Source organism: Mugil cephalus, chromosome 4 (genome assembly GCF_022458985.1).
Source record: "Mugil cephalus isolate CIBA_MC_2020 chromosome 4, CIBA_Mcephalus_1.1, whole genome shotgun sequence".
NCBI lineage: Eukaryota > Metazoa > Chordata > Actinopteri > Mugiliformes > Mugilidae > Mugil > Mugil cephalus.
In genome coordinates, this window is record NC_061773.1 from 22,684,282 (window position 1) to 22,711,619 (window position 27,338).

Consider the following 27,338-nt stretch of genomic DNA (forward strand, 5'->3'; position numbering starts at 1 on the left):
CTGATATCAACAAGCCAAAACAGCTGCCCTCTTCTCCCCCGTGGTGGAGACACGGCAAGAGGAGCCTGATGGAGCGAGAGTGGGGAAGACTGGAGGGTCTGTGAGAGAAGAGCGGGAGAGAGAGGACGTTTGAGGGTCTGTAGGGGCCAAACAGGAGGAGGAGGAGGAGGAGGAGGAGGAGGAGGTATTCGCAAATGCAAAAAGGGGGAAGGGAAGAGAGAGGTGGTGAGTGCAGGCTCGCGTGCCTTCAGAGTTAAGGGTAGCCAGAGAGCAGTGAGTGCTGGTGCTGGTGGTGGCGGTGGTGGTGGTGGTGGTGGTGTGGGCAGTGGGACAGGGAAGAGTGTAAGAAGAGTGGAGGGTCACTCCTTGGTGACACTTCTCCGAGGGGAGGAAGAGGGGGTTGTAAGAGGAGAGGCAGGGAAGGAGGAGGAGGTGGAGGGGAGAGGGGGGAGAGAAAAAAAAAAAGTCATCCGGGGTGGACTTGAAGGCAGGAGAAGCTGTCAGAACGAAGGGCAGAGGTGTGAGGAGTCACTGCGAGGGAAGGAGAAGGAGGGAAATGTTGAGGGAGACGTAGCGCGAGGCGCTGAGAGGAGGTGAAGAAGAGACCTGGGAGTTGGGGAGAGGTGGGGGGCCCCCCACGCCGGATAAATTACGGATACGAGGTGGGAGAGGTGTGAGCCGGAAGCATGGGCTGCGTCCACAGCACTGGAAGGATAAAGAGGGCGCACGGCGCCGACTCTGGACGCGTCCCCGCGAAGGCAGACCCCGGGCTGCATCTTGAAATCCTGCAACTTGCCGAGGTGAGTGCTCTCAAGGGAGGACACGGCGGACATCTGCTGCCTCGTCTCCTCCTCTTTGGCCCCTACAGATCCTCATTTGAGACGTGATGTACGCGGTCGCTGCAGTGTTGTGCCATTTGACTCAGCGGGACTTGGCTGAACTTTAATAGTTTTACGCCGCACCACAACCAAAGGAATCCAAAGAATGACCACTGCGTTTCCAAATTAGAAGAACTCCAACGCGGCTCTGCTCTGTCTTATGAAATATTCCTCCTCCGCTCTGCGTTTAGGGAGTTAAATGGAACAGCGGCATCTCATGTCGGGCACCCGCTCGCGTGCCGAAGGGACAAAGTTGTGTTTCGCAGGTCCGTTTTAGAAGTGCTGAAAGCGTTTCAGTTGACTTCCCTTGTTTATTTTCCTGGTGCGTTATAGAGTCAGGAAGCAATGAATGAGAAGAAGAAGAAGCAGGTATGCGCCGCAGGGTGGACAATCCGCCTTGATTCCCGTTAATGATGTCGCTCGGGTGTCAAGGTTCAGGAGGAAGTGGTATAAGTTACCGTCTGGCACTGACCCCCTCCGCCTGCCTGTCTGCCGGCTCTATTTAGGAACACGTATGGATTTAGGAGCGTGCATAAAGCTCTCGGAGGACGCTTGCAGGATCTAAAATAAAAGGTGCCCGTTCGGAGGCTACGCACTAGAATGTGTCCTCGCACGTCGCGGTAAATCACCCTGTGGCACGCCGCATGTCAGTGGAGCGCAGAGGAGTCGTAAAGCGCGAGAAGATATACGTTTCGCGTCAATTACTTCTTAAATGATGAAGCGTGCGTGTGGCGTTTCACAAAAGCATCGCTCACATCGCACATAGCTCAACATCCCCTAAAGCCCTGATTGTGTCTGTCTTTTTTTTTTTTTTTTATGTGTGTGTGTGTGTGTGTGTGGCCAAATAATGATAACATAGTCCCTGCAGAATGGGTGGACTCCAATGCAGCGGAGAGGAATGAAATGTGTCATACGTGCAAACAGACCGGGAGTTCTTTATGTTGTTTGTAGTGTCTCCTCCTCGGTCAGGTCTCTATTTTCAGCGTTTTCATGCCTGTTTAGAGGTGACGGCCCGTACTCACGCAGGTTATAAATACCCAGCCAGAATGGGAGCATACCCCTGACTCTAGCCACCTGCTCCCGTCCCTTCCCTCCTGAGCGGATAGTGTGTGTGTGTGCGTGTGTGTGTGTGCGCGCCAGAGGTTGTGACTCCTGCTCCGGCATGTCATCACCAGCGAGGTGTCACTGAAAAAGAAAAAGGCAGGGAGGCATTTCAGTGCCAAGGGGGGCGCGAGCGAGTGTGACCGTGCTCTGTGTACAGTGCGCCACCGATAACTTTTCCACCTGAAGGGTGAATTCATTTGAAGTGTTGCTGCTGCCTTTTCCTCCAGTAGCAGAAAAAAAAATAATAACAAATAAAAAAGCCCGTGCAGGCAGCAGGCACGGCCATAAAGAAAGCCATTATGCCTCCGCTTGGTGCCTGATCCTCTCCTTCATCTACATGTTGGATGTGGAAGTGCTTCAGGCTCTCTGCAGTGGTCAGACATGCTTGGAGGATGACATACGCTTTGGCTGCAAAAAAACAAGCAGGGTGGAGTTCTTTAATGCTGCAACGCGATGCTGTAACGCTGCTGATAGTCGCGGGAGCCTCCGGAGACTGAGCGTCCGCCTCGGCCAGAGGTCCTTCCCACTGGCATCGGATCGCACAAAGAGGGCGATCATGATCTAAAACACGACTGGGCCTTCACACTCATAAAGTTCACAATCGTTCCAATCGTTAAAAAAAAAAGAAAAGACTCAGCAAAAGTCTCTTATGGAACATTAAACAAATGAGTTTTTAACGTGATTTCTTTTCCACTGTTTTATTAGGTGGCTTTCTACTGACTCATGTGCTTAACGCGCTGCTCAGCCTTACCTTGCTTCTCCTGCGACGTTCGGAAATGTGCAGACACCGAGAAACGAAGGGGGGAAAGAAAAATAAGGCTCCATTTGTGAGTCTGCGTAAGATTTAAATGTGTTCTTTATCCCACGTCCTTACTTGACAAACGATGACCGTAAAAAATCTGCTTCCACTAAAGCTCACAGACTGAGATCTGGTCACAATCTGTGATTAAGCGTATGCTGCCAGAGTTTTTAGATGTCTGTTTATCGGGAGAGCAAAGATTACCAGCGCATTAGAAGACCATAAAATAAAAGACCATCCATTCCCTGAACACATTAGAACCCCTTTTAAATCTCTTTTTCATATTAAACCTTCGGTCAAATATGAATAAACTGTACTAAGTTGTTTGTTCCAGGCTAAAATGCTTTTAGATGCATGGTTTTAACCATCTCTTGTGTCAATAACACCTGAGAGCAATGTGAGTAAGGGACACATAAAGCGCCGCTAATTCCATTACATCATTACACAAAAAGTTTGTGCATTTGTTTGCAACGAAGCTGCAGTGCGCAGATTTGTCCAGCAGGTGGCAGTCTTGACTCATCCCGAGTTTTAACTTAACTGATTGATTTCCTGTCATCAGAAGATGAGAAACGACAGGTTTTCAGCACAGAAATGATGAAATGATGGTCCTTTAAGGTGAAATGATATATTTTTGCTGTATGCTTAACATTTAGTTAAACTAAATTTTGTGTCTCCGTCTTATTTTTCATGTGCGCAGATCAGAAGTGGTAGCTCTCCTTTACTGTCAGCGTGGATTAAAGTGACTCCTCAGTGCCACTGCTGTCACAGACACTTTTCATCTTGTGGGTGAAGTAAGGTCAGGGTTAGGGTTCACTAATCAGGGGAGGCGCACCGTTATCTGCACAGCAACTCGATCTGCTATTACATAAGTCCAATTGATCCAATCTCCAGTGCTCATGAGTTATGTAATGAAATAAAAAATGTAAACGGCCGGACAGGAGGATGATCCTCCTCACCACTCACACTTTCTCTTTCATCAGCTTGTCCCTCTTTATAAACCCCCCCCCCTCCAATTACACGGCGTCACACATACGCTGACCCCGATTCATCGCAGTCGGTGGAGGCCGCAGTTTATAGCAGCGACCATCCATCATAACAGCACAGGACACATGTCAATAATCCAATGCTTCGGCTATGAGATCGATACGTACTGTACAGCGTAATGGTGGTATGCTCCATCCATGCCTGGAAGCGCCGAATCAGTCCAGCTCAAAAACCTACTGTTTTCCACCTCAGAGAGCTTTTTGCTGTTTGAAATGTCACGGCCGTCACAGCATTGCTAAAAATGAACACATCCCAGCTGTTTTATAACTGATTTTGTAGCAAAAGGCTGTAAAAAAACAAACAAATAAAAAAAAAAAACTAGTATCGAACCTACCCAGAGACCTCTGACAGACACAGTTAGCAGCTTACAAATGAACATGGTGAAATATTTATAAGTTAGTTTAACAGTTTAAAAAAAAATACTGAATATAAATAATGTTAATCTAATCTAATAATGTTATATAAAATAATCCCGGTGTCCACACACAAGGACACAATTTTTTACAAAAACTACTTTCTGTTCAAAGACAACACTTATAGCTCCTAGGCACTACTAATCCCAAATAAAGAGACATTAAAAATGCATACCAAACAACACCAACCAACCGACAACAAAAGCTCGGGCCCAGGAGATTAAGGTGTTTAAATAAGCAACTGCTCGCCATGATAACTGAACAGCTGATAGTGTGACAATGCAGGTAAATCTCATTGTCATATTTGTGTACTTTGGCCACTTCTTGGCTGTGACATCATATTTCGCAGCCAGAAAGGTGAGTTAAATTAAAAAGATCTGGATGTGCTGAAGTGTTTTAAATGTTGTTGCTCAATGAGTAGCATTCGAAATTTGTAACGAATTAAAAGCCATTTGACATAATAAATAATAGATGCAAATTTCAGTTAGTAATTCATATATTTTTTTTTTTTGTTGAGGGCAGCATTTATGTTCACATTATGTAACGACACAAGGCCTAAGGACGAACTACATAAAACATTAATCAACCACATTATGCATTCATTATTTTTCTAGTCATAAAGGATTAGACAACGCGAGAGGCATAGCTGCTTTATAATGCATCGCGGTTAAGTGAATGAGTTGGCAGCCGCTTACAATTTAAGACGGTGGGAGGAGTGGGACTCTGGCATATCAGTGAGTACTTGTAATACCATCCAACCTGGTGTGCAAGCGCTGCCACCTTCCAGAGCTAAAGTCAATGGCGCTCTTGTTTGGAGACCCCAGGCATCAGGCATCCAAATAAGTAAAAAAAAAAAAGCTGAGAAATGTTTTTTCAACCGGAGGAGGAGGAGGAGGAGGAACGCATTGAGCTATTTCACTGGAAAACAAACAGCAGTGTGTGCAGGTACACTGTACGGTGTCTGTTGCCGCCCACCTCTGCCATTGCATCATACGAACGCCATCTCCCTCCTGGTGGTTCCAGGTCCCTCCTTCTTCTCCCGCTCAAGGAAAATTTTAATGGTTTAATGCGCTTCACATGCTGTCAGAAGGCTTTGCTTTGGGAGGGCGTTACCATAACTTTATATAAACACTGTCCTACTTCTCCTCACTGGGACAGTTGAGTGTTGGTTTATACAAAGAAAAAATCCATGGATTATGAGTCAGGGCAGTGGCTTTATTTGGCTTTAGAGCACATATACCCATCGGGACTGTGTGTGTTATGGTGTTAGTTTCATATCTCATTTATGCCAGTATATTAAACTTTCAAGCCAACAGTGTATCAGTTTTGATTTGAGTATTTTGAGAAAGGGAGCAGACAGTTTGACTATGTCAGGTTTACCTCTTCCCATACCCACAGTAGCTCATGTTTTTCACAGCTGCTATTACTGTCACTACTACCTTGCAGTGTTGAAACTAAGCCTGTCATCAAGGACGAGAAAGTCCAATTACATCAGCCACGCGTGAAGAGACAGGAAATGTTAATTTTAGACTAACACAGTGTTTAGTTACAACCCAGGTTACCTGATTTGTCCAACTTTAGGTACAACACTTTCTTCCGTGTCACTGCACAGTTCGAAGATTGTCTACGCTGTTTTGATTTATTTTTTTTTGGATAACAGGAGCTCACTTCTTCTGGTAAATTCCTCAAACGGAGCTAAAGGAGACAGTGTCTGGGTCCACTGGTGACCAGGAGGGAGCTTTTCAGACCCCAAAAATTCCCACAGCCCCACTTCTGCTCACTGCACCATCATGCCTCTAGCTACTCCTGCGGTTCAGCACGTCTCACTGGAGGCTTTTCATAGGCTGGCTGAGTTGCATCTGAATGTCTTCCAGGCAGGGGCAGGATAATGCAGAATAATGGCCACTGAACTGGCAGCACTTCTCACTAACAGCTTTGCTAAACTGCCTATAGACGCCGTCACAGTTTGTAAACAATGTGACGTTGTTTGAGGGGCGGGGCTTAAACACGTTCTTTGGAAGCAAAACATCTCAAACACTATAGCCTGTAAACGCCTGTTAGCATATTTCAACAGACTGTTTTGGTAAGTATGGATGAGGGAAACGCATATTTTAGAGAATATATTAATACACTCACTCCCAGTGAGGGATATTTTAAAAAGTTGACTCTGACTGATGGGATATTCAATGACCACTGCACTGTCACTCACTCACTGGACATTTTCACCGTATGAGAACATGTGGGGACGAAGTCTGGTCTGTCTTTATCAAATGAATCCTCTCCAGCAAAGATATTACAAGAAGTAAACGGAACCACTGTGGAGGGTAACGTAGTAAATGCAATTTCCGCTTGAACACCCCTGAAACATAACTAGCATTGCGTTAGCTAGCCTAGCGGTTAGCATTAGCATTACCACGTAACAAGAATCCCACAAATAATGATTAACTTAACGTAATTTCAGTCATAATTTAGTCCAATTCAAAACGTTATCCAAACTGAAACCGATGATGCATTACATACTAATCTTACCTGATATGAACTGTGCCCTGCAAACAAGAGAGTTGTTGATTGTCATCTCCGACTGGCAGTGGCTGGTATACGATAAAACTTCAAGTTAGTGTTTTTAATTTTTCAGTTTTAGCCCCTCAAAATACAGCAAGATGACATTTCCCCGGTTGACAGTGACAGTGTTTTCGCCTCAATCTTCCTTCAGTTTTGCCTCCAGCTAATGCCGTGACGTAACAGTGACGTAGGCCATGAAGGGGTCTATTGCCACCAGTCTTCTTTCTCACCGCCTACTTTTGCCACCTTCCTGCACAGCTGACGTTTGTTACTTATTGTAACCCCATTTTAAAAGTCTGAGATATATTTTTCCCCCTATAATGAAAAATCAAGGGATCACCAAAGTTTGTAGGATTCATCCTCTGGGGATCATTAATTAATATTTGTTGAAATATTAAAGACTGGATAAAAATGCCAGCCAAATAAAATTGGGTCAAGTAAAATCAACATTGCTGATAGATAAAATAAGGACTTTCACGTCAGTAAAAACATCAGAAATGTCTAAAACTTTGTCTAAATCATCTGCTCTGTAACATTTACCTTCCTTGCAACAATAAAAACACAGTGTTGCCTTAACCAGCAACACACATAGCTGTTGATTTTTCATCATCTTTGCTGCCTCACAGGCCGAGACAGAATAAGGGCAAGTTAAAAAGACAGCATGCATTAAAAGACAGCGTGATGGGGTGGGTATTTTTAGTGGAGGTAGCTGAATGTACAGCAGGTACATCAGCTCATGATGGTGAGTCACTGAATCAGAACTTATCTGTAGTGACAGCAGCTACACAGGGGACAGTATACATCCAGCGCTTCAGCTGGAATAATGCTGAGCTCAGACGCCTTAGGAGAACCCCACACTTGTCCTATATGATCGCGAGGGCATTCACAGTAAGCGCACACTTGCTGCATGATTGAGGAGTGGCGTTCATTGCTTTCAGCTAATTCTTTGCACCGACTGCCCTGTGTGTCTGCAGCTCGCCAAAGCGGGGAGTCACACCTTCACAGTGAAGAGCTTCAAGAGGAGACAAACGTGCGATGTGTGTAAGCAGAGCATTGACAGCCCCGCGGCTTTCTGCAAGGGTGAGTCCGCGCTTCACTCAGGTCAGGTGGCGCATCTAGATGCACAGCTGACCAGAGCAGATGCACACAACGCCTTTGCTGTCGTTTGTCCGACTCGAACCTGGTTTAAATGTGTGTCCTGTCTGTCCACTGTTTACAGAGTGCAAGGTTGCAGTTCACAAGACATGCGAAGCCAAGGTGAGCCAAACATTTCCCCTTTAAATTCACCGCGGGCTGCACATCTCTGACCTTCTTCTTGTTATGAGCAATTTTTTTTTTTTTCCCCCGTGTCAAAGGGTCTCGGGGAGAGATGTTAATATGAAGTGAGTCTTAAGTGAAGTAAGCCATGTGCACTGACCTAGATGTCTGGCTGAAGAAGGCCATATCCCTCACTTTGCAACCAGCCAGGTTGCTATGAGTAATTCAGCGACAAAACAGGAGCTCCTGAGAGTTATCAAGCACCTGGGAAGTGTCGGTGATTTATTAGTACAGCTTGATATGAGGCGTTTGCGCTCGTGGACGAGCATATAGTACGCTGCTCCTCATTAGCCATGTGAGAAGGACCAAAGATAATCTGTGAGGGCAGCAGCGAGCCGTCGGCGGGCTGTGCGCTCAGCGAGGGATCAGAGGAGGAGGAGGAAGCACAAGAAGCAGCGCAGCTCAGGGATGATGCACTCGGCAAATAAACGCTGCCTGTGCGTCTGTGGATCAGCCGCTGTGGGCATAAAGGAAATGGGTGGGGACAGTTTGAAACCGCATTTGCACAAAAGGGCTCACTTTGAAGCGTCTTATGTATGTTGGTCGTAAGAAAGGAAATAGTTAATACTTTCAGTGTCTGCCTTGTCCACTGACTTTTCACGTAACATCCCCAGAAAGCCCAAAGAAAACACTCATGAGGCCAATATGCACCACGTGTGTCAGCGCAGGACTTAAACAGACAGTTTGACATTTTCTTCCGAGTCAGGTGATTGACCTTTGCGGCTTTTGCACCGGGGAGGGGGGGATGTTTCATTTTAAGACGACGTGTTTCCACTATGTGCGAGTCTCTCTGCCCACAGCTTCAGTCTTTGGCTTTACCTCAGTGTCACTTATGAAGGAGGACCTATCACCTTTATTTATATTCTCTTGAGGTTGCCAAGGTGTGCGGTTAGCGTGCCTGCCTCCTCCTCCTCCTCCTCCTTCAAACACACATCATGATGCTGCGTGACGGGGCACTACCAGCTGTTGTGCCTTAGCAACATGTGTTAAAAGAGGGTTATTATTTTTGTCATGCTCATCCCCCACCACCCCCCTCCGGTCGCCACGGCAATAGCCTAAAACATTTCTCTGAGGCTGCGGGAGAGCCTGGTGCCACGGGCGAGAGAGAGGAGATCGTCACACAGGACGATGATCAGTCTGGGTAGGAGAAGTCTGAGTGGGTAAATATAGAAAATAACCAGAGTGCCGTAGATGCCTGCCAGTCAGTGATCATAGGGGGGGACGCAAATAAGTGGGAGGCAGCTGGGGAGGCAGAATCTGTGTGTGTGCGTGTAATCTGTCCCATTCGGGGGTATTCAGAAATAAAGAGGAACATTGGGTCAAGGCTGAAAACCTCTTCATGCCACCGCATCTATTTTCTACGTGTTTCTAACTGCACACTAGTCCCTTTCTCTTTTTTTTTCTATTTTCTTTCATGTCTTGCATATAACTGTCATCATCTCTTTTATTTGACCCCGATCTCTGCTAGATTTATCCCCCTTTCTCTTCTGATGTTTATAGTCCCAGCGCTTTAGTCACTGTGACATGTGACGTTTTCCATGTTTTCTTTCCTCCACTCTGCATCGTCTTGCCGTCGTCGTCCTCATCGGCTGCATCCCTCTCCCTCCGCCCGTGGGTTCCCTCCTGCCACTTTTACTCCGGCTCTTGTCATCTCGCTTCCTCAGACTCGGGCCAGCCAAGGGGTCACCGGGCGTCAGCACCCTTTGACCCCGTGCAATGGGGCCGCCTGTGGTCCGCACGCGTATTGATGCACGCGCGAGGGAAAGTACTACACAGTTGCTTTGCCGTCTCTGTGCGTATGACACAGGCGGAGATAGAGAGAGGGGTGGGGGGGGTGAGGGGGGTAGAGGCAGTGTCTCTTATGCTGCTGGCACTCTGAGTGTGTGTTATCATGAGAGAGGGAGGGAGGTAAAAAAATGAGTTGGCGAGGGAGAGTGAGCAGAGAGTTTTAGTGTGTGCGAGAGAGGGAAGGGGAGGTAGTGTATCACACTCCACACACAGGGCTGCTCAGAGGGAGAGGGGAAAGACTGAAGCTGCTTGTTGAGAGGTAAAAAAACACGCTCCGCGCTCTGTTTGCTGTGTAAAGCTTCGGGTTTGAGTTCGCCTCGGCATGTCACACTTTCAACTTTTCTCGTGCCTGCTGTGTGTCCGTGTCTTCATTTGAGTGGCTGATCTGAAATCCTCCCGCGGCGTTGGGCGCTGCTAATGCAGCGTGTGACTGTGCACATTATTCCATCAAAGCTGTGTCCACGGTGTTATTGGTTTGCCCGGAAAGAGGATTTTGTTTACTGTGATCGAGGCAAGTGCAGGAACTGAAGAGGAGACTCTTGGTGTGACCTACAAAAAGAACCCCACAGATTTGAATTATTCATGCCGGAGAATGAATTCGTATGATTTACTTTTTAATGAGGTAGTTGGTGTTTTGAAGCGAAGGTCACTACCTTTCTAGATGCTGCTGTATGTGCTTTTAAAGTAAAATAAGTGTTGTTTTGCGTAGATTTGACGAGTTGGGGTTTGTGGGCATCCCTCTGTGTTTATCTGCATCTGTGCCTCCACGGTCCAGGACTCCCTTGCATAACGTCTCTAATTCATTATCAAGTTTATTACTATCACAAGGCTTGTTCCCTCTGTTACGCCTGTCTGTTTCTCTTCATTGCTTCGTTGTGTTACACGCACAGACAAACATCTCTGACCAGAGGACACCTGACGGAGACTAATGGCCGTATGGCAGACCCAGTCAGCTGTCCTGACATCATCTGATGGATCCTAACGCTGCGTAGTCAAATACAAATAGTCACAGAGCTCATACATTCATACTGATTTATGGATTCGTATAGTTCACGTCGCGGCGCTCTGTGGGCTTGCATAATATCCATGCATGAACGGTGTTGTTTATTTTTTTTCCTAATCAGTGCCAGCCCGGGGCTCAACAAAGTTTCCAGCGTCCGTGTTTGGAGGCAGATCTTTGCTCCGGATCTTTCCGGCGTCTTGAGCCACGTCTCTCGACCTTTTGCAGCACCGCGGGAGGCCTCGGTGGTGGAAAACGCCGTCCAGCACAAAGTGTCCAGGCACATCATCAGTGGGAGGATAAAAGCAGAGATGCGGGCGGAAAGCTGGGATGTTGGATGAGGCCAGATGAGCATCTTTGTAACTCAATTAAGGCGGCGGCTTATCGCTGTCACTTTGCCGTTGCTATTTATAACCGTCGCCGACATGATGTAGTATGTACAAATAATTATCGCGGCTGATTTCATTTTACTGCTCGGCTCGCCTTATCAACATTCAAGTGTTGCAGGGCACGCACACACACACACACAGATGCGCGCTCGGAGTCTTTATATTTTCTCTTTTGCTTTTAATTTCCTGAGAGCCTAAGCGACGGGTGTGCACAGAAAGCTTTGTTTAATATCCCAGTTATTGCAACGTTACTCTTTTTTTTTTTTTTTTGCAAGGGCCTTAAACCGTTTCTTTAATTGAGTCTGGTAGAGGTAGACAGTAGGTTTTGATACGTGCATTTACTGTTTTTTAGTTATTGTCGATCCATTTGGACCAACTGTGCATGTGCATAATACATAGTCAGTTGCCTAACGCTGCTGCTGCTGCTGCTGCTGCTGCTGCAGGAAAAGCAAGGGGATTCATGTGATGAGTGGCAGACGACTAGATGAAATGAGCCTTTAAATGATCTGAGGGACATAGCATCTAAAATAAGGAGCTCTATCAAAATAGCTCGGTGAAATCTCTCTGCTCTGTGTCTGTGGTCAGGAGGCATGTTCAGCTGTTGACATCTCTCCCCTGTCCAGCGCCCGCTCTCGTTTTCCGTCTCTGTTTGGCTCCTCTCTGTCCATCTTCCTGTCCCGTCCCCGTCTGAGCCTCGCCTATCTTTTTCTGCTCCCCAGACGCTCCGCTTTTTGCTTTGAGCCCTCGTCGGCTCTCCCGGTTTGTTAGTGATGCGAGATACTTATCGAGGTGTCCTTTGCCATCTGATGCTGTGTATTTCAGGGGGGGGGGCTCAAACTTGTGTCTTACAGAGTGCAAGTTGTGGGGGAAGGAAATGAGAAGTGAAGGATCAAAGATGAGAGAAAGGGAAGAAAGGCAGAGTGATAATGAGGCAAGAAAGAGTACAAGTAAATCATTGCTGCCACTCCTCTTTGCTTTCTGGTGCCCCAGGTTTTAAAAAAAGAAACTTAAAAACCCTCAGATTTCTTTTTTAGCTTTTACCATTAATGCCTTTTTGGGAAGCCATGAAACTTGGATGAAGCTGCAATTATTTCGCTTTTCCACTTTCGGATATGGAGGCTTACTCACTTCTCCCTCTCCAGAGTGATGTCAGCTCTGAGCTGAATGTCAAAATAAGGTCCGGTCCTCTTGGATGGCAAACTGACGCCTGCGTCTCAGACGCTCACATTTATCTCCCGCTCCCACCTCCTTGCTCTGGCGGATTTCTGTGTTTGATTTCCTCTCCCGGGAACAGGACAGATGATTCGAGATGTGACAGACATCAGATCGGATTCCGATCCCCGCCGCACTCAGGAGATACACTACAGGGAAAGTCTGAAAATTTAATGGAGGACTGCGATCGTATTAAAACCTGCGCCCTTCCAGAGTGGTAATAGTTCAGCTTTTTTTTTTTTTTAAAAAAAACAGTTCACATGTCTGAGCTTGCACTGACTGGCTACAAAGGTAGACCATGGTGTCACCCATAGGATTCCTAAGTAGTGGTTTTGCAGCTCAAAGTGGGCGGCACCGGTGGTCGCCATCTTGGCCAGACTCCTCCTAGCTCCTGGTTAATTTATAGACGGGCAAAGAGGCAATTTACCACCTCAGCCTCACTGAAGCATAGAGGAAGGGCTAAAAACTCATTTTGCATGTTGTCACAAATTGGGAGATTAGCTAAAAGAGCCAAAACTGTTTTTTTACCAGGCTATGAAGCTTGCTTTGGGAGTCATCCTCTAGTGGTCAGTTGAGGAACTGCAGTTTTTTCAGGAGGTTGCCGCGTGGGAGGCAGCGGCTGATGTTTGCAAGGCTAAAATATGGCTTTGAACACATTTGCAAACCTTCGGATGCAGCTAAAATAACTGTCTTAATCCTCATTTAATCCCTTAAACCCAACTCTTCAACTCTTCGTCTTATCTTTTTACCGAAGAGGCCAGAGAGAAGCAGCAAATCAGCGTGAGCTCGATTTTCGTTTTTCTATCATTATTATTATTATTTTTATTATCACTATTATTAATTTCTTCCCAAAGTTTTCTTTCATGTAGAATCTGAACCATTAAACAGATCCAGTGCACTAACAGTCAGCTAGTCCCTGGGGGCAGGATTGAGTGCTGTCACTGGCACCTCAGTAAATGCTAACTGATGGACAAGACAAACTGAACCAGATGGCTCCAGTCCCAGTGGCTCCGGAGTACAGTCCACATGCATTAATGAAGACCCCGAGGCTGGCCCGAGCTACCAAAGACACGTGTATACTCTGCATGTATTTGTGTGCATGTGTGTGCGCGCGTGTTCGTATGTGTGAACTGAGGCCGACCAGCAGCTACATCCTGTAGCAAATTGCTTCCTGTTGACTCTGGTGTCTTGCTCTTCTGCCTTAATGCTACATTTCTATGCCGTCTGCCTCTAGGTTCTCCTTTTGTCTTTATGTGAGTGTGTGTGTGTGCACGGTTATACATGAGTGTGTGTGTTGCGTCTGTCTCCCACTGTTCCTTCCTGGAACTGAACTCTTTATCCAGTTAACTACCGTTATTAAACCTGTTAAGAAAAGAAGCCCCGCCTGAGGGCTGTATCTCCATGCTCTTTCATTTCCTTGTGCACATCATACATGTTGCTGTGGGGAATACGGCAATCCGGTTTAGGTCCAAAAAATGTTAGCACGACTGTTAGCATGTTGTCTGTTTGTACGAAGCCAGCATGACAATAATCACATAATGACATCATCTTGTTAGTTCATATTTTGACTTTTCTCCGCCGTGCAGTTGCCAATTACAGCCTGGCCCTTTCCTCTTCTTCCCCTCCTTCCACTCATTCTTCCCTGAATCACATGCCTGTGCGTGGCCGCCCCCCTCCTGTTCCCTGTCACACTCACCTAAACTTTCTGCCAATCTCCCCCTGTGCCCCCTCTGCAACACGGTCTGTGCCATGCAATAAGAAAGTTTGTGCTCATGGGGCGATGAGGACATTCCCCGAGATAAATAATGAACCGCGCTCAGAGTGAAGTGATGTCAGGGGGCTGGGGACCTCACAGAACTTAAATAATCTGCCTGCTAACATCTAGTGCCAAATGGAGCAAAGGTCATACAGAGTCCATGCCTTGACTGCTTGGCCCTATTTTGGCAGCACGCAAAGCATCAACAACCCACCGTGGCTGGGGGTTTCGTAACGTGCTTGGCAGTGTGTATTCTCTTCCCCGTGAAGATGAATGAGGGTCATGATGCAGCAGCTGCGGCAGCCCCTCGCGATGATGCAATTAACTCGGATTAACCGCTTCTTCATCATCATTACGTTGATGCTTCTGCCACGGCGATAGCTCACGAAGCATGCCGGTATTCTGCGCCGAGGACTAATGCTGCGTTCCATTTAGCTCGGAGGGCGGAATTCGGCTCTGGAGATGACGTCACAGCTGAGTTACCGGCCTTCCAGTTATACTGAAGTCGGAAAACTAGACGGCCGCTTCCATGGAAGCGCTGGCCTGGAACTAAATTTAGGGTATTTAAGATACACAAATAGTAAATGGATCAGATAACTTCAACCAACTCTTGTTCTTTACTTGAATTATTTACAGTAATGAAATCTACAAGACCACACAAGGCAGAAAGTTGTAATTGTTTAATGTAAATGTAGACAAAAATACACTATTAGTCACAGTTTGCCATGGTGTTTTGCAGTGTTTTGGTTTGGTTTTGTTATAAGCTGTTTTTAGCGCGACATGGAATGTACTTCCCGTATAACACTTGAAAACCTTAAATTACACTGTAACAGCATTTCAAGGTGTGTATGTGGAAAAATACCATCTGTATGACCAACCTAATGCAACAAAAACCAATCAGAAGTGCTAATAAACAGAACATTACAGGAGCTTCTAACTACTGTTACGGGACGGCCATCTTGGAAACTCAACTCGGGGGGGTAGTGAGGATTCTACGACTTTCTGAGTAGAAAATCTGACTTTGCCGCTACTTTCCAGTTAAAAATTCCAACTCGGAACGGAAATTCCGACTTCTTCTGAGTGCAAATGGAACGCACTACAAAACCAACCAAGCTCTAGTGGCCTTACATTAATGCATTGGTTGTATATTAGCTTCAAAGTTTGAGCTGGGGTGGAGTCAGTATCCCATTTCAGCCGTGAAAACATCTGCAGTGGTCGTACCTCGGCTCGTCCTGCCACCCGGTGAACGCATTCCTGCGCGGCCCGCGTTGCTTTTCTCCCCCCCGAGACCTCTTCAGCTGTAGATCATCACGGCTGCCATTTGACTTGTTAACCTGTTGCCTAGACGCCTGTCAGCACGTGCGAGCGCCCGCTCGCAGACGGTGGCTCAGCTGCCAATCAATCTCATGGGAAAGTGTAAAGGTCAAGAGCTGACACTGTGTCACCTGTCAAGGTTCGCTGCCGGAGCGTAGCCGCAATGGAATACCCAATGTTTGATGTCGTTACTTGTGGCGCTTACCTAGTTCACTAGTCTATTCTGTCTATCAGTGGAGTAATTGGGGCAAATTTTAGCGCATTTTTCTCATTTCATTTGCATCATGAATTATTTCATCTCATGCATCTAAATTAGTAAATACCACACGCCTTGAAATACCATTTTCCTACTAGTTCATTGCGGGATAGAAGCTGCAAACCTGTTTGTAGTGTATTGATATAGAAGTACCCCGTTTAGATGACCTCAGCTTCCCTCTCTCTGTATGCGTTTAACAGTTGGCACGTCACTGTTACTGGCTCATCAGCAGAGAACAAGGACTGCGCACCACATGTAGCGCCTTCCTCCAGCAAACTTTATCTGTCTCTATCCTCTCCTCCGTGTTAAGAGGCCAAGGAAGATAATCAATCATTTTTATTGAGCACTTCTTGATATCCTTAACCGCACTCCCGCTTACTGCCTGGTCAGCACAATAAACTCCAGACTCAGACACAGCAAATTAAACGGAGCCAATGTTGTCAAGTATTTTTTTTCTATTTGTTTCTGTGTGACTAAGTTTGTGTGCTGCGTAGCGTGTGCGTGTGTGTGTCATCTGACATCGTGCTTCGCTGGTCCATCATGTGCAACGTCTAAATCTGCGCTGACAGTCTTGAAAGCAGCTGCTGCAGACGACAGAAGATGAGGATGAATCTCACCATCCCCTCCGTCAGCTCTTCATCCTTCCTCCTCAGCTCACAGGCTTCCATCCGTTCGTCTGCGCTGAACTGATGGAGTGGGACCGAGAGCTTTAAACCAAACACATGACTTGGCACGAGCTGATTCATTCCCAGTTTCTCTGTGTGTGTGTCTGTGTGCTTATTAGATTGTTTCAAGGAGTTACCCTATGCTTCTATCCTTTCAGGTGACTCCAACCTGCGCTTCATCGTCAGATCTGGTAAGACTGTACATATTTTTTGTTACGAATAAGCTTTATATTATGTGTTGCAGTATTCCTTTACTCCTTTCTTCTTGTTTCTGCAGCACGGATCCACAAAATCAGCATCTCAGAAGAAGAGAGGCTCCATACCAAGGTGCCGCGAAGCCGGAGTTTAACACATCCACATGGATGAGAATGACATTTTGCAGTCTTTAACTGTGACCGTCCAATGCACCACGAGAATCTACTTTCACTGTGTCCAGGAGTAAAAGCATGGAAGGAGTGATGGAGCATGTGATGGAGCGACACTACGACTTTGACCTCACCTACATCACAGAGAGGATCATCTCGGTCTTCTTCCTGCCTGACCTGGAGGAGCAGCGCTACCGCAGAAACCTGCAGGAGGTGGCCTCCATGCTGAAGTCCAAGCACCAAGACAAGTTTCTGGTTAGTCCGGAAAAACATGTATAACATGCACTGATCGGGCATAACATTCCACAACAAACACCTCCCTAATACTGTGCAGGTCTCCCTTGTGCCTCCAAAATGACTCAGGAGAGAATGAATGGACATGAGGTGTAACAGAATGGGTCCTATGGGTAGAGGGGAGGGGCCCAAAAGTGATACTTCATCAGTTTGAGATCTTGTACATTTGGAAGCCATGTTAACACCTGTGCTATTTCCCAGCAGAGCATTGCATTGTCGCAAGATGGTTAATGTCATTCACTTCTTCTGTCAGTGGTTTTAATATTGTGGCTTATCGGTATATTTGTCCATTTATTTTTGAGTAGCTACGCACCAAGATTTTTTCTTCCAGTCCTCACCTGTGATGGATTCATACTATTAAGCTACCACATCACTTCTCTCACAGTTTTCTTTTTGTCATGTTGCTATATATATGCTCAGAGTTTGATTTGCGACACTCTCTCGCATCTCTGTCTTTTGCAGCTGCTGAATTTATCAGAGAAGAGACATGACATCACCAGACTGAACCCAAAGGTACTAGTATTTACACCAAAAATATTGCAGTTGACACGAAGCCTGGGCTGCCAAACACCACTGCATGAATCACGTATTATACAGGCAGTGCATCCAGCATACATATATTTGAGGTTCCTCTGTTGTTCAGGTGGAGGACTACGGCTGGCCGGACTTTCACGCCCCACCCCTGGACAGGATTTGCGCAGTCTGCAAGGCCATGGAGACCTGGCTCACGTCCGACCCCAACAATGTAGTAGTCCTCCACTGCAAAGTAAGTGTGGCCTGAACATAAAGCTGCTCGCTTGCTTTGCAGTGAAGAAAATCAAAACAGTGGAGGAAGAAAAAAAACAAAGTTTCATAGTGCTGTTGCTCTGTGTCCTGACAGGGACACAAAGGAAAGACGGGGGTCATTGTGGCGGCATACATGCACTACAGCAAGATATCAGCTGGGTAATCTGCATTGTTATTAGTCTACGAGACGTTCAGTGTACCAGCATGTGGAATGATCTGTTGTTCAGGAGAATGGGAATCATAAAAACCTGGAATCAAACAAAACACAACGAATGGACTAATACACTTAGATTTTGTTGTCGTGTTGCCATAATCTATATGTATGCAAGTAAAAATGCTGACCCCTAGGGGGTCCGAGGAGTAACTGCAGGGGGAGGGTTGCAAAATCTTTTGTTGATTAGACATTTTTTATATATATTTATATATATATATATATATATTTCAAAAAAGGGTTTCAAGTGACGTGAAATTAATTCACAGAGCATTTTTAGTGTAAACCTGAGTTTCTCAAGTTTCAAATTAAAGAGCGTCTCATGAATCCAGCGAGAACGTGATGAGGGACTGGGGAGTTTGAGGAAAATCAGGGCCTACGGGCAGTAAACGCTAAGGCCCGCTTCAAATTTTTAGGCACACCTGCAGAAGGAACAATGACGAAAAGTGCAGACAAACTTTTCAGAGCAACAATTCAGTTTTTTTTTAAAGACTTAGACATACTTTATTCACTTAACTCTTGAAAACCAGTATAGCCGAAAGAAAAATATGTGTAAGAAAATTACATATTATTCTGTTTCTTCTTATAATTATATTTCATTCTTCTTACTTTTAATTAGTTATTACTTAATGTTCAACAAACTAATTTGTCCTATTTGTCCTATCTATTTATGGACAAAGTCACTAGCAACATTCCCCTCTTAGAATAAACCTCATTACCTACCAAGTGAAACATGGTGACTCACTAATAGTATGTCTGTATGTTATTAGACATGTCTCTGCCAACGTACTTTTATTAATGCAGTTCCGGTTGTGTCCACAGAGCAGACCAGGCTCTCACCACACTGGCCATGAGGAAGTTCTGCGAAGACAAAATCTCCTCTTCCCTGCAGCCCTCTCAGAACAGGTCCAACGCACATCTGCGCATTTCCTCCTATGTCACAAATCACTAAAAAAAAAAAAAGCTGCTTCTGGCTCACGTTCCCTCCTCTCTCACGACATTGTCTCTTCATCTCTCTTCCTCTATCCCGACAGGTACATCTACTACTTTGGAGGTTTGTTGTCCAGCACCATCAAAATGAACAGCAGCCCTCTGTTCCTTCACCAGATCCTCATTCCCTCGCTACCAAACTTTCAGGCAGGGGGAGGTCAGTTTTTTACGCAAACTGGTGTTGGTTTAATGGCTTGCAGTGCATTAATGGAGTGTGGAACAGTGAACAGAAAGTGTTTTACAGCGTCGAAGGAAAAAAAACAAAACAATGAAACCTTTGTCTGCAAACTCTCACCTACTGCCGTTCTCCCCGTATTTTTTTATTTGCAGGTTTTTACCCTTTCCTGAAAATCTACCAGTCTTTACAACTGGTCTACACCTCAGGCGTATAGTAAGTACCTGGTCAGTCTGTCCACTTGTATCACTGTGAGTGTTTTCAGCTGCAGGCAGGCGCTCGGCCCGTTCTTTCCCTCGGTCCCTTTGACAGATGTTGACTCTACAGGCCACTGTCTGTGTTTAGGTGCTGCCTGGTCTGTGCTTATGTTAAATTTACCGTTGTTTACAAGTGTTTTACCCAACTGAGACATGTTTGGACTTGCTTTATGTATGTTTTAAGCTGACGAATGTGTGTGTGTGTGTGTGTGTGTGTTTAGTGATCCCCAGAGCTCCAGGGCGAGAAAGCTGTGCGTAACCATGGAGCCAGCGCTACTACTAAAGGGGGACATCATGGTGAGAAATATCTAATCATGAACTGTATCCTGCTTGCTTTGATTTAAAACCCCTCCGTGTCCACACATGCGTACAGTAATATCAGTGGGATAGCTGCGATGCTGTGGTCCGTGGCTTCCACTTTCACTCACCAAACTCCTCAGCTTTGATGCACTTTTGTAATTTTGGTTGCAAAATGTGCTTGATTATAACCACTCAGGCTCTAAATCCTCCCTTGGCTGTGAACGTGCATGCTTAAATTCTTTCTGTCACAGTTTTGCATGCCTTTTTTTTATCTCAGTGTAACTGGTTGCCACGGCAGCAACATGCTGTCAAGACTTATGATAAAATACAGTGGCAAAGCAAACTTTTATTACATATTATTTACAGTTTTTTCATGCAAAAAGAAATTCCACGAGACGTGAGGCCTGTAAATCCAACATCCCGCGTCTTTGTCTCCTCAGGTGAAGTGCTACCACCGGAGGAGCCGTGCAGCAGAGAGGGAGGTGGTCTTCAGGGTCCAGTTCCACACCTGCACCGTTCACGGAGCCCAGCTGTGGTTTGGCAAGACCGAGCTGGACCTGGCCTGCACCGGTATGAAAACACAGGCTCAATAGTTTGTTTGGAACGGCGTGGAATAACAAGGAAGATTTTCTTCTGTTTTTCAAACAGCCATGAAGGCGTTGCACAGCGGAGCAGAGGAAAGGAAAATCATCACTTCAGCATGGCTGTTTGTTTAGAGTATATTGCCTCGCTACAATAAAATTTGAATATATTGAAAACATATGCGAGAATAAATGGGAAATCTTCCTGTTCCACAGTTCCGTCGCTTCTTTGAAATTGTTTACACGGCTGTATAATTCAAGACCCGCTTCTTTCTCAGGCCGCGGCGGTGTTTGTGTTTTATTTTGAGACAAATTGCAAACGACAGCGTCAGTTTGGATGAAACAGAAATATTTGCGCGCAGCTCACTAAGCAGCAGTCTTATGACATCTGCTGTAAGTGCTACACGCTGACGCATACATACAGTGCGCATAAATAATAATACAGTCATGCATGCGAATAAAAAAAAATCTTTCTGTGACTCGTTCTGCTCTGTTTGCTAAAGTCGTTTTCTCTCTTTGACCTTTTTAGTCGCGTTAAAAAGAAGAAAATCAGTAACTTTCCACTTCACAGGTTCCACCTTCTTGAAGATGTTTCTATCACTGTCTATAGTAACAATCTGGATATTTTAGTCACTTCCTTATACTATATACCATGCTCGTCTTTCTGTAGATGACAGGTTCCCTCCGGATGCTGCGGTCGAGTTTATCTTCTCCAGTGGACCAGAAAAAATGAAAGGTATATTTAATCTGTCATCCTGTCACCGAATCGATCGATACGTTCCACAGACCTAATCTCTAGTTTCGCCGCTTCACATGTTTCACATCAAAACGTCTCTTTTACAAGGTCGAGAGTCCCGCAAGAACGACGCATCCATCAGAGTGGACTACAACACCGCGGACCACGTGGTCAGATGGGATTCCTACGAGAACTTCAACCTGCGCCATCAGGACAGCGTAGAGAGTAAGAAGCGTGTGCACATGTGTAAAAGGTTCGCTTCACTGTAAAACGTCACAGCGAATTCTGCGCTTTCTTTCCACCAGATATCTCCCATACGAGGGGGCCTCTGGACGGCAGCTTGTACGCCCAGGTGAAAAAGCGACGTGGGCCAGGTGCGACCGCCCCGTCGCCCAACGGATGCCTCACCAGCAGCCCGACGGTGAAGCCCCAAACTCCCATCAAGCCCCAGCCTCATTCCCACGCCTCTGACTCCAGCTGCTCCTCCGTCCCTTCGGATAACACGTCTCCTCCCAGGAAATGCTCCGAGGGTGAAGCCCCTAACTGCCCGTTGAGAAGAGGAGATGGGGAGGACAGGGCAAAGGAGAGGACGAGAGGAAAGGAAAAGGACAGGGAAACTGCAATTTTAGATGACGGGGACCCATCGAGTCCCGGCGGCTTGAGGCGAGAGCACTCGTGTTGCGGTCGAACGGGCCCGAAATGTGGCGATGTCGGGTGGGAGAGGGACAGAGAGCCCTGTCTTCCCAACGGTCACTGCCTTGGACGTTGCAGCAGCGTTAAAAACCACCCGAAGAGCCAAACTCTGCCGGTTTTACCATCCAAATCCATGTCCCCTCCTCCTCATTCGGCTCACATGGAACTCTGCCATCGCCACAGCGGCCACCCGTTGCCAGAGTTACCCTGGGAGCGATCACCCCCTCCTCCACCGCTGCCCTGTCTCCACAGGCCGTGCTACCCCTATCCCACCCCTGAACACGCGCACCAGCGCAGCCGCACCCTGCCAGCCGCGAACAGACTCTGCTCTGGGGAGGAGTACCACCTCTTCCATTACCCGGGATCTCACCTCTCCCATCAGTCACAGCCCTCGAGCCCTTACAGGGAGATGCTGTTCGGCCCCCCTGCACCTTCGTCCGGTTGCCCCTGCCAGGATTGTACCAGCAGGCGAGATCACCAGGCGGCCTCCGTCAGAACATTCCACCCTCTGCACCCAGACCAGCCAGAAAACCACCACTGGTCCCAAGGAGTGGGGCTACAGCGAACGAGAGAGGCGCCTCCGCAGTGGGAAACCGAAAACCCGTGGGAGATCGCGAGCGAGGCCGAGTTCTGGCAGTGCAAGTCAGCTCTGCCCCCGTTTCACCTCTGCCACCCCTCTGTGGACCAGGTCCCGGAGCAGCCCCGGTTTGCCCTCGCACCTCACCAGAGCTACCCGGTCCCCCAGTCCCTGATCGACGTGCGGGACGGAGCCAGCAGCGGGTACCACACCCCCCCACAGCCCCGCAACTCCTGCCCCTGCTCCCCTTATCAGTCGTCCCCAGCTGAGAGCCACGGGAGTCGCGGTTACGCCTCCGGGTATCACTCTGGATCAGCCTCGCCTCTGCCAGCCAGCAGCCCGTCTCCTGGGAGGGGGAAGCTGCCCGAGACCCCCTCAGGATCCAGGGTCCACCCCCACACTGAGCAGCACAAAGGTGAGCGAGGGAGGATTGTGTTTATGATTGTTTTTCCAGAGAGAAATGTCTTTGTTGCTGCTTTTTTTAAAAATTTAGTTTCATCTTTATCTCTTTTAACTTGTTCTATCAAAGAGGAAAAGCCCAAGGCGAACGCAGAGGACGACATATCCCAAGGTTCAGAGAGTAAATCGGACTCCAACGGTCAGTCGAGCACCCCTGGACTGGACTCTGATCATGACTACACACTCATTGGCAGCAGCAGCCCAACGCACACAGAGGACAGGTGGGTGAAAGTTTGCTTATTGACATTTACGTTCACCCAGATATGTAGAAAATCGTTATTTTCATCTTCTCTTTGTTTTTCTTTAGTGTAAATGCCGACAGCCCTCCCCAAAGCCAAAAAACTACAACTCACCAGGAGTCCAACATAAATAACAACAAAACTACCGCGCCAGTGCCAACAGAGACGCGCGGTTCAGTCGTGTCTGTGAATCCCACACAACCTGAGTCTTTTCAGGGTCCTGATGCCGAGCTCGTTGCATCAAAGGTCACGGGAGGCGCACATGCATCTAGCAAATCTCATTCTTCAAGCTACGCTACTGTTATCATCCCCCAAGTCCAAGTGCAACTGAATGGGTCTGCCCTTCCTGCAGATACACAGTCCGACTCCAGCAGAGGGGTGTCCCTGAATCTTTCCACCAGTCTAAGTTCTAGCCCTTCCAGCACTTCCCCGAACTCTCCCGTCGGCTCCCCAGAGCTCCAGTCTTCTCCTCAGCGCTCCGCATCTGCTTCAGACTCGGCAGGACAAAGACTGACCCCGGACAGAGACAGCTCAGCCGACGCCAAGCCTCCATCTCCTGTGCCCGACGGATATCAGACGCCGACCTTTCCCTTAGCGTCCTATTACTACTCATTACTCAACGTGCCTCACGTCCCTTACACCGGGTACACAGCCGTGACTATTCCCGCCATCCAGCCGCCGCTCCCGGAGAAGAAACGCTTCTCCTCCTCGTCGTCGGGATCCCTGAACGGACACAGCTCCGTCCTCCGTGTCTCGTCGGCTCCTTCGCCCACGCACCACGTCACTTTCTCCCCCGCCGTGGGAGAGCAGAGGAGGGGGTCTGCTCAACAGGAGGCGGACATTCGGGTAAATGCCAAGTTCGTCCAGGACAGCTCGAAGTACTGGTACAAACCGGGCATCTCCAGAGACCAAGGTGAGGGTGTTTGTGTCGTAGCGAACGTTAAGATGCTCAGTTTTGACCATGTCACAACAAATGTGTTGTCGCTGTCTCTTATTTTACACTGCTCTCCTCCAATTCTTCTCCGCTACAGCTATAGCCGTGCTGAAGGACAAGGAGACAGGAACTTTCCTTATTAGAGACAGCAACTCCTTCCAGGGTGCCTATGGCCTGGCCCTCAAGGTGGCCACCCCTCCTCCTAACGCCAACACCTCCGGGGGCAAAGGTATCCAGTGAATGCTTTTACACAGTCCTTTCATATATATATATGGTCATGGCAAATATTTGTCTGCCAGTGTCGACGGTTGTAATAAAATCACTAATAATAATCATGAATGCATCTTATCTTGACTTGAGACAGGAGGCTGCATATTTTTAATTGAAGGTCTAGCTGTTAAATCATTTACCAGGAAGCTCTCACTCTAGGTTGCACACTTGGATTTGTGCAATGGTATAACTTTAATGTCAGGCTTAGAAGACGTTAGAAGAAGCTTAAGAAACTAAATGCAGCACACCTGTGCACACTCTGTTTGGGAAGTGCAGCTTTAAAGTTCTTGAGGCTCTTGCTATGAGGCCTATAAATGGCCTACAACACAAACAACAGATGTTAGTGGCACAGTAAAAGAAAGACACAATGTCAAAAACCTCTAAGTGCTAAATATACGAAAATATAGCTTCAAATAGTAAAAGGAGCTTAGAGGGGAAACAAGATCCCCAGATACACAGAAAAAAACCTGGAATGGAAAGACATCAGGCAGGGGGCCATCATGAGCCTCAGACACAAAATCCTGCAATTTGATGTATGTATATAGAAGAGAAACATCCTGAGTTACAGATTTATTCTCTTTTATTCACACTGGTGAGTCTATGTTCAGACTGTAGGCAAATACGTTCCTCAAATAACACGTTTAGGACCGCGTCCAGACATTACAAAACCTATCTACGTGGGTCACTGTGGTGAGGACGTAGGCGGCTTTAACTATGTAGTATCACATGGGACGCAGCTTTAAATTGTCTTGTTTTGGTCGGTAACTTCCAGCTTTGCCTGCGCACAATTTATTTTGGCGCCTGTTCACAGACAGTTTGTCTCCATGTTGTTTTGCATGTGGCGCTCGGGGCTATTAGCGGCACGGACTCCGCTGTGCACTTCCGTCACCTCGGCTTCGGCCTCATGTAGCGAGCGACACAGAAGGGCGCTCTGAATTCCACTTCATGTAATTCGACTGGAATCGGATTTCAAGAGCGATTTGGATCTGTGATTTTTAAAACCACTGTAGATATGCCAAAGAAATGGTGTATAGTTTAAAATCAGGATTTCATCCTTTCTCTCTGAGCATTTCATTACACTCTTGTTGTGATTTTGTTCACCCAACTTCAGAGACTATACCCACCAGCCTCGACAGCCTGCCTTATTTATCATCTTCCCTTCTCTCCCTCCTCTCTCCTTTCCCAGGGGACCCTCTGGAACAGCTGGTGAGACACTTCCTCATCGAGACCGGGCCACGGGGAGTGAAGATCAAGGGCTGTCAGAATGAATCCTACTTCGGTCAGTCATGTGGCAGACATGACTGTGGCTGAAAGTTTCACGTTTACCGTACAGTTATGCATGACGTTCGGAAACGTGTCATTTGCGCCGATAAACCTAGAGAAAATGTTGTTTATCTACTCCCTCCTGAGGTGATCCTTTTAACCACCTCTGATCTGCTTCATCCGTTTGTCCGTCAGGAAGTCTATCGGCTCTGGTGTACCAGCATTCGATTACTCCCATCTCGCTGCCATGTGCCCTTCGGATCCCAGAAAAAGGTGAGAGAATGAATTTAAGCATTTTACAAGTAAGCAGTATTAGTTATGAGAGAACAAATGCTCTTAGTCAGTACTAATAAGATAAGTAAATAGATAAAAATCAAATATATTGTTCCTGATGCACTCTCCTCTCTGTACACTGATGTAAGATGGCGAGTATAGTTAAGAAGACACAAAACTGCTCACAACAAGGTCTACGGGTTCTTTTGAGTTGCAAATTTCAGGAAAAGCGATATGAAAAAGAATCAGAAAAGACTTTATTGCCAAGTATATTTGTACATACAAGGAATTTGCCTTGGTGTCTAGGTTTGCTGTTCTTTTTTTGTGTATACGGGATGCTGTCTCTCTGTGGCCAGTGTCACTAATTTAATGTATTAAATGTCCTGTAATGTGGTTAAATTTACTCACGTACTGAGACGAGCGGAAGCTACAAAGTGCTATTTTAAAAATAAAATAGAATGTACTTGATGTACTTGAATATATATATATACTTGGTTACTTGGCAACCCCTGTTTATTTTGATGATATTTCTGTAACTGTAACTGTTTGCGGTGTTTCAGATCTGGTCGGCGAGCTTCAGGAGATGCAGAGCGCAACAAACACCAGCACAGCGGCTGACCTCCTCAAACAAGGAGCAGGTAGCTGGAGGCTCCGTCCTCTGTCACATGATCCGTCACATGAAGTCATGCAGTTGCAGTTCTCACGTGTGACCAGCTGAGACTGCTCAAGCTTCACATTTTTTTTTTTTTTTTTTTTTGTTTCAGTGTTGGCCTCTGAGAACACAGGTTAATATTAAAATGTTCATCTATCTCTCCAATGAACCAGCTTGCAACGTCCTCTACCTGAATTCTGTGGAGACCGAGTCGTTAACGGGGCCGGAGGCGGTTTCCAAGGCAACCAAGTGCACTTTGGCTCTGAGCCCACGTCCCGTGGCTACAGTGGTCCACTTCAAAGTGTCTTCTCAGGGCATCACGCTCACCGACAGCAAAAGACGGTAAACTTCTCGGACACCGCAGTTTTCTTATGAGGAAGCGCATCGCATTTTAATTTAGAGGCGGCCTTCCTTGGAGCACGCTAAAGCAAAAAAAAGAGTAATAATAATCTTTTTGTTCACACAGGATATTTTTTAGGAGACACTACCCAATCAACAGTGTCACTTTCAGCAGTCTTGACCCCCAAGATCAGAGGTGGGTCGCTGAGGCATAAAAAATAACACTTGCTCGTACACGTTAAAGCTGATTATCTTGAGTGAAGGTGGTGATAAATGTGTGCTGGCTGCTGCTCTTCAATATCGGCTTATATTTTTTACAATATAAGTTCCCGTTTGTGATTTGTTTGTGGGCTCCTTCACTCTAAGAACAGAAGGTACAGTAGATTGATGCGGTCTTATCGTGCTTGTTATTCACGCACTTCTTCGTTTTGTCTCTGTGTCTCTGTG

The 27,338-nt window shown here is 46.7% G+C and overlaps 1 protein-coding gene across 4 annotated transcripts in view; it reads left to right on the forward strand.

Annotated features, from left to right (window-relative positions):
• Window positions 1-452: 452 nt before the first annotated feature.
• Window positions 453-27,338, forward strand: part of LOC125007177 (tensin-2-like) — a 28,451-nt gene continuing 1,565 nt past the window's right edge. For 2 of the 4 annotated variants that reach the window (XM_047583820.1, XM_047583821.1), the window contains exons 1-25: window positions 453-800; window positions 7,775-7,880; window positions 8,020-8,057; window positions 16,656-16,688; window positions 16,775-16,824; window positions 16,934-17,117; window positions 17,619-17,669; window positions 17,800-17,922; window positions 18,037-18,101; window positions 18,976-19,059; window positions 19,188-19,300; window positions 19,474-19,534; window positions 19,797-19,872; window positions 20,316-20,445; window positions 21,127-21,192; window positions 21,301-21,417; window positions 21,498-22,877; window positions 22,992-23,142; window positions 23,229-24,073; window positions 24,192-24,323; window positions 25,551-25,643; window positions 25,823-25,900; window positions 26,461-26,538; window positions 26,726-26,894; window positions 27,019-27,087. In XM_047583820.1, coding sequence (XP_047439776.1) covers window positions 687-800; window positions 7,775-7,880; window positions 8,020-8,057; window positions 16,656-16,688; window positions 16,775-16,824; window positions 16,934-17,117; window positions 17,619-17,669; window positions 17,800-17,922; window positions 18,037-18,101; window positions 18,976-19,059; window positions 19,188-19,300; window positions 19,474-19,534; window positions 19,797-19,872; window positions 20,316-20,445; window positions 21,127-21,192; window positions 21,301-21,417; window positions 21,498-22,877; window positions 22,992-23,142; window positions 23,229-24,073; window positions 24,192-24,323; window positions 25,551-25,643; window positions 25,823-25,900; window positions 26,461-26,538; window positions 26,726-26,894; window positions 27,019-27,087 — 4,406 coding nt within the window. In that variant the 5' untranslated portion in view covers window positions 453-686. Of the gene's footprint in view, window positions 801-7,774; window positions 7,881-8,019; window positions 8,058-10,062; window positions 10,165-16,655; window positions 16,689-16,774; window positions 16,825-16,933; window positions 17,118-17,618; window positions 17,670-17,799; window positions 17,923-18,036; window positions 18,102-18,975; window positions 19,060-19,187; window positions 19,301-19,473; window positions 19,535-19,796; window positions 19,873-20,315; window positions 20,446-21,126; window positions 21,193-21,300; window positions 21,418-21,497; window positions 22,878-22,991; window positions 23,143-23,228; window positions 24,074-24,191; window positions 24,324-25,550; window positions 25,644-25,822; window positions 25,901-26,460; window positions 26,539-26,725; window positions 26,895-27,018; window positions 27,088-27,338 lie in introns of those variants that run through there. The other 2 variants (XM_047583822.1, XM_047583823.1) reach the window with 2 other exon arrangements.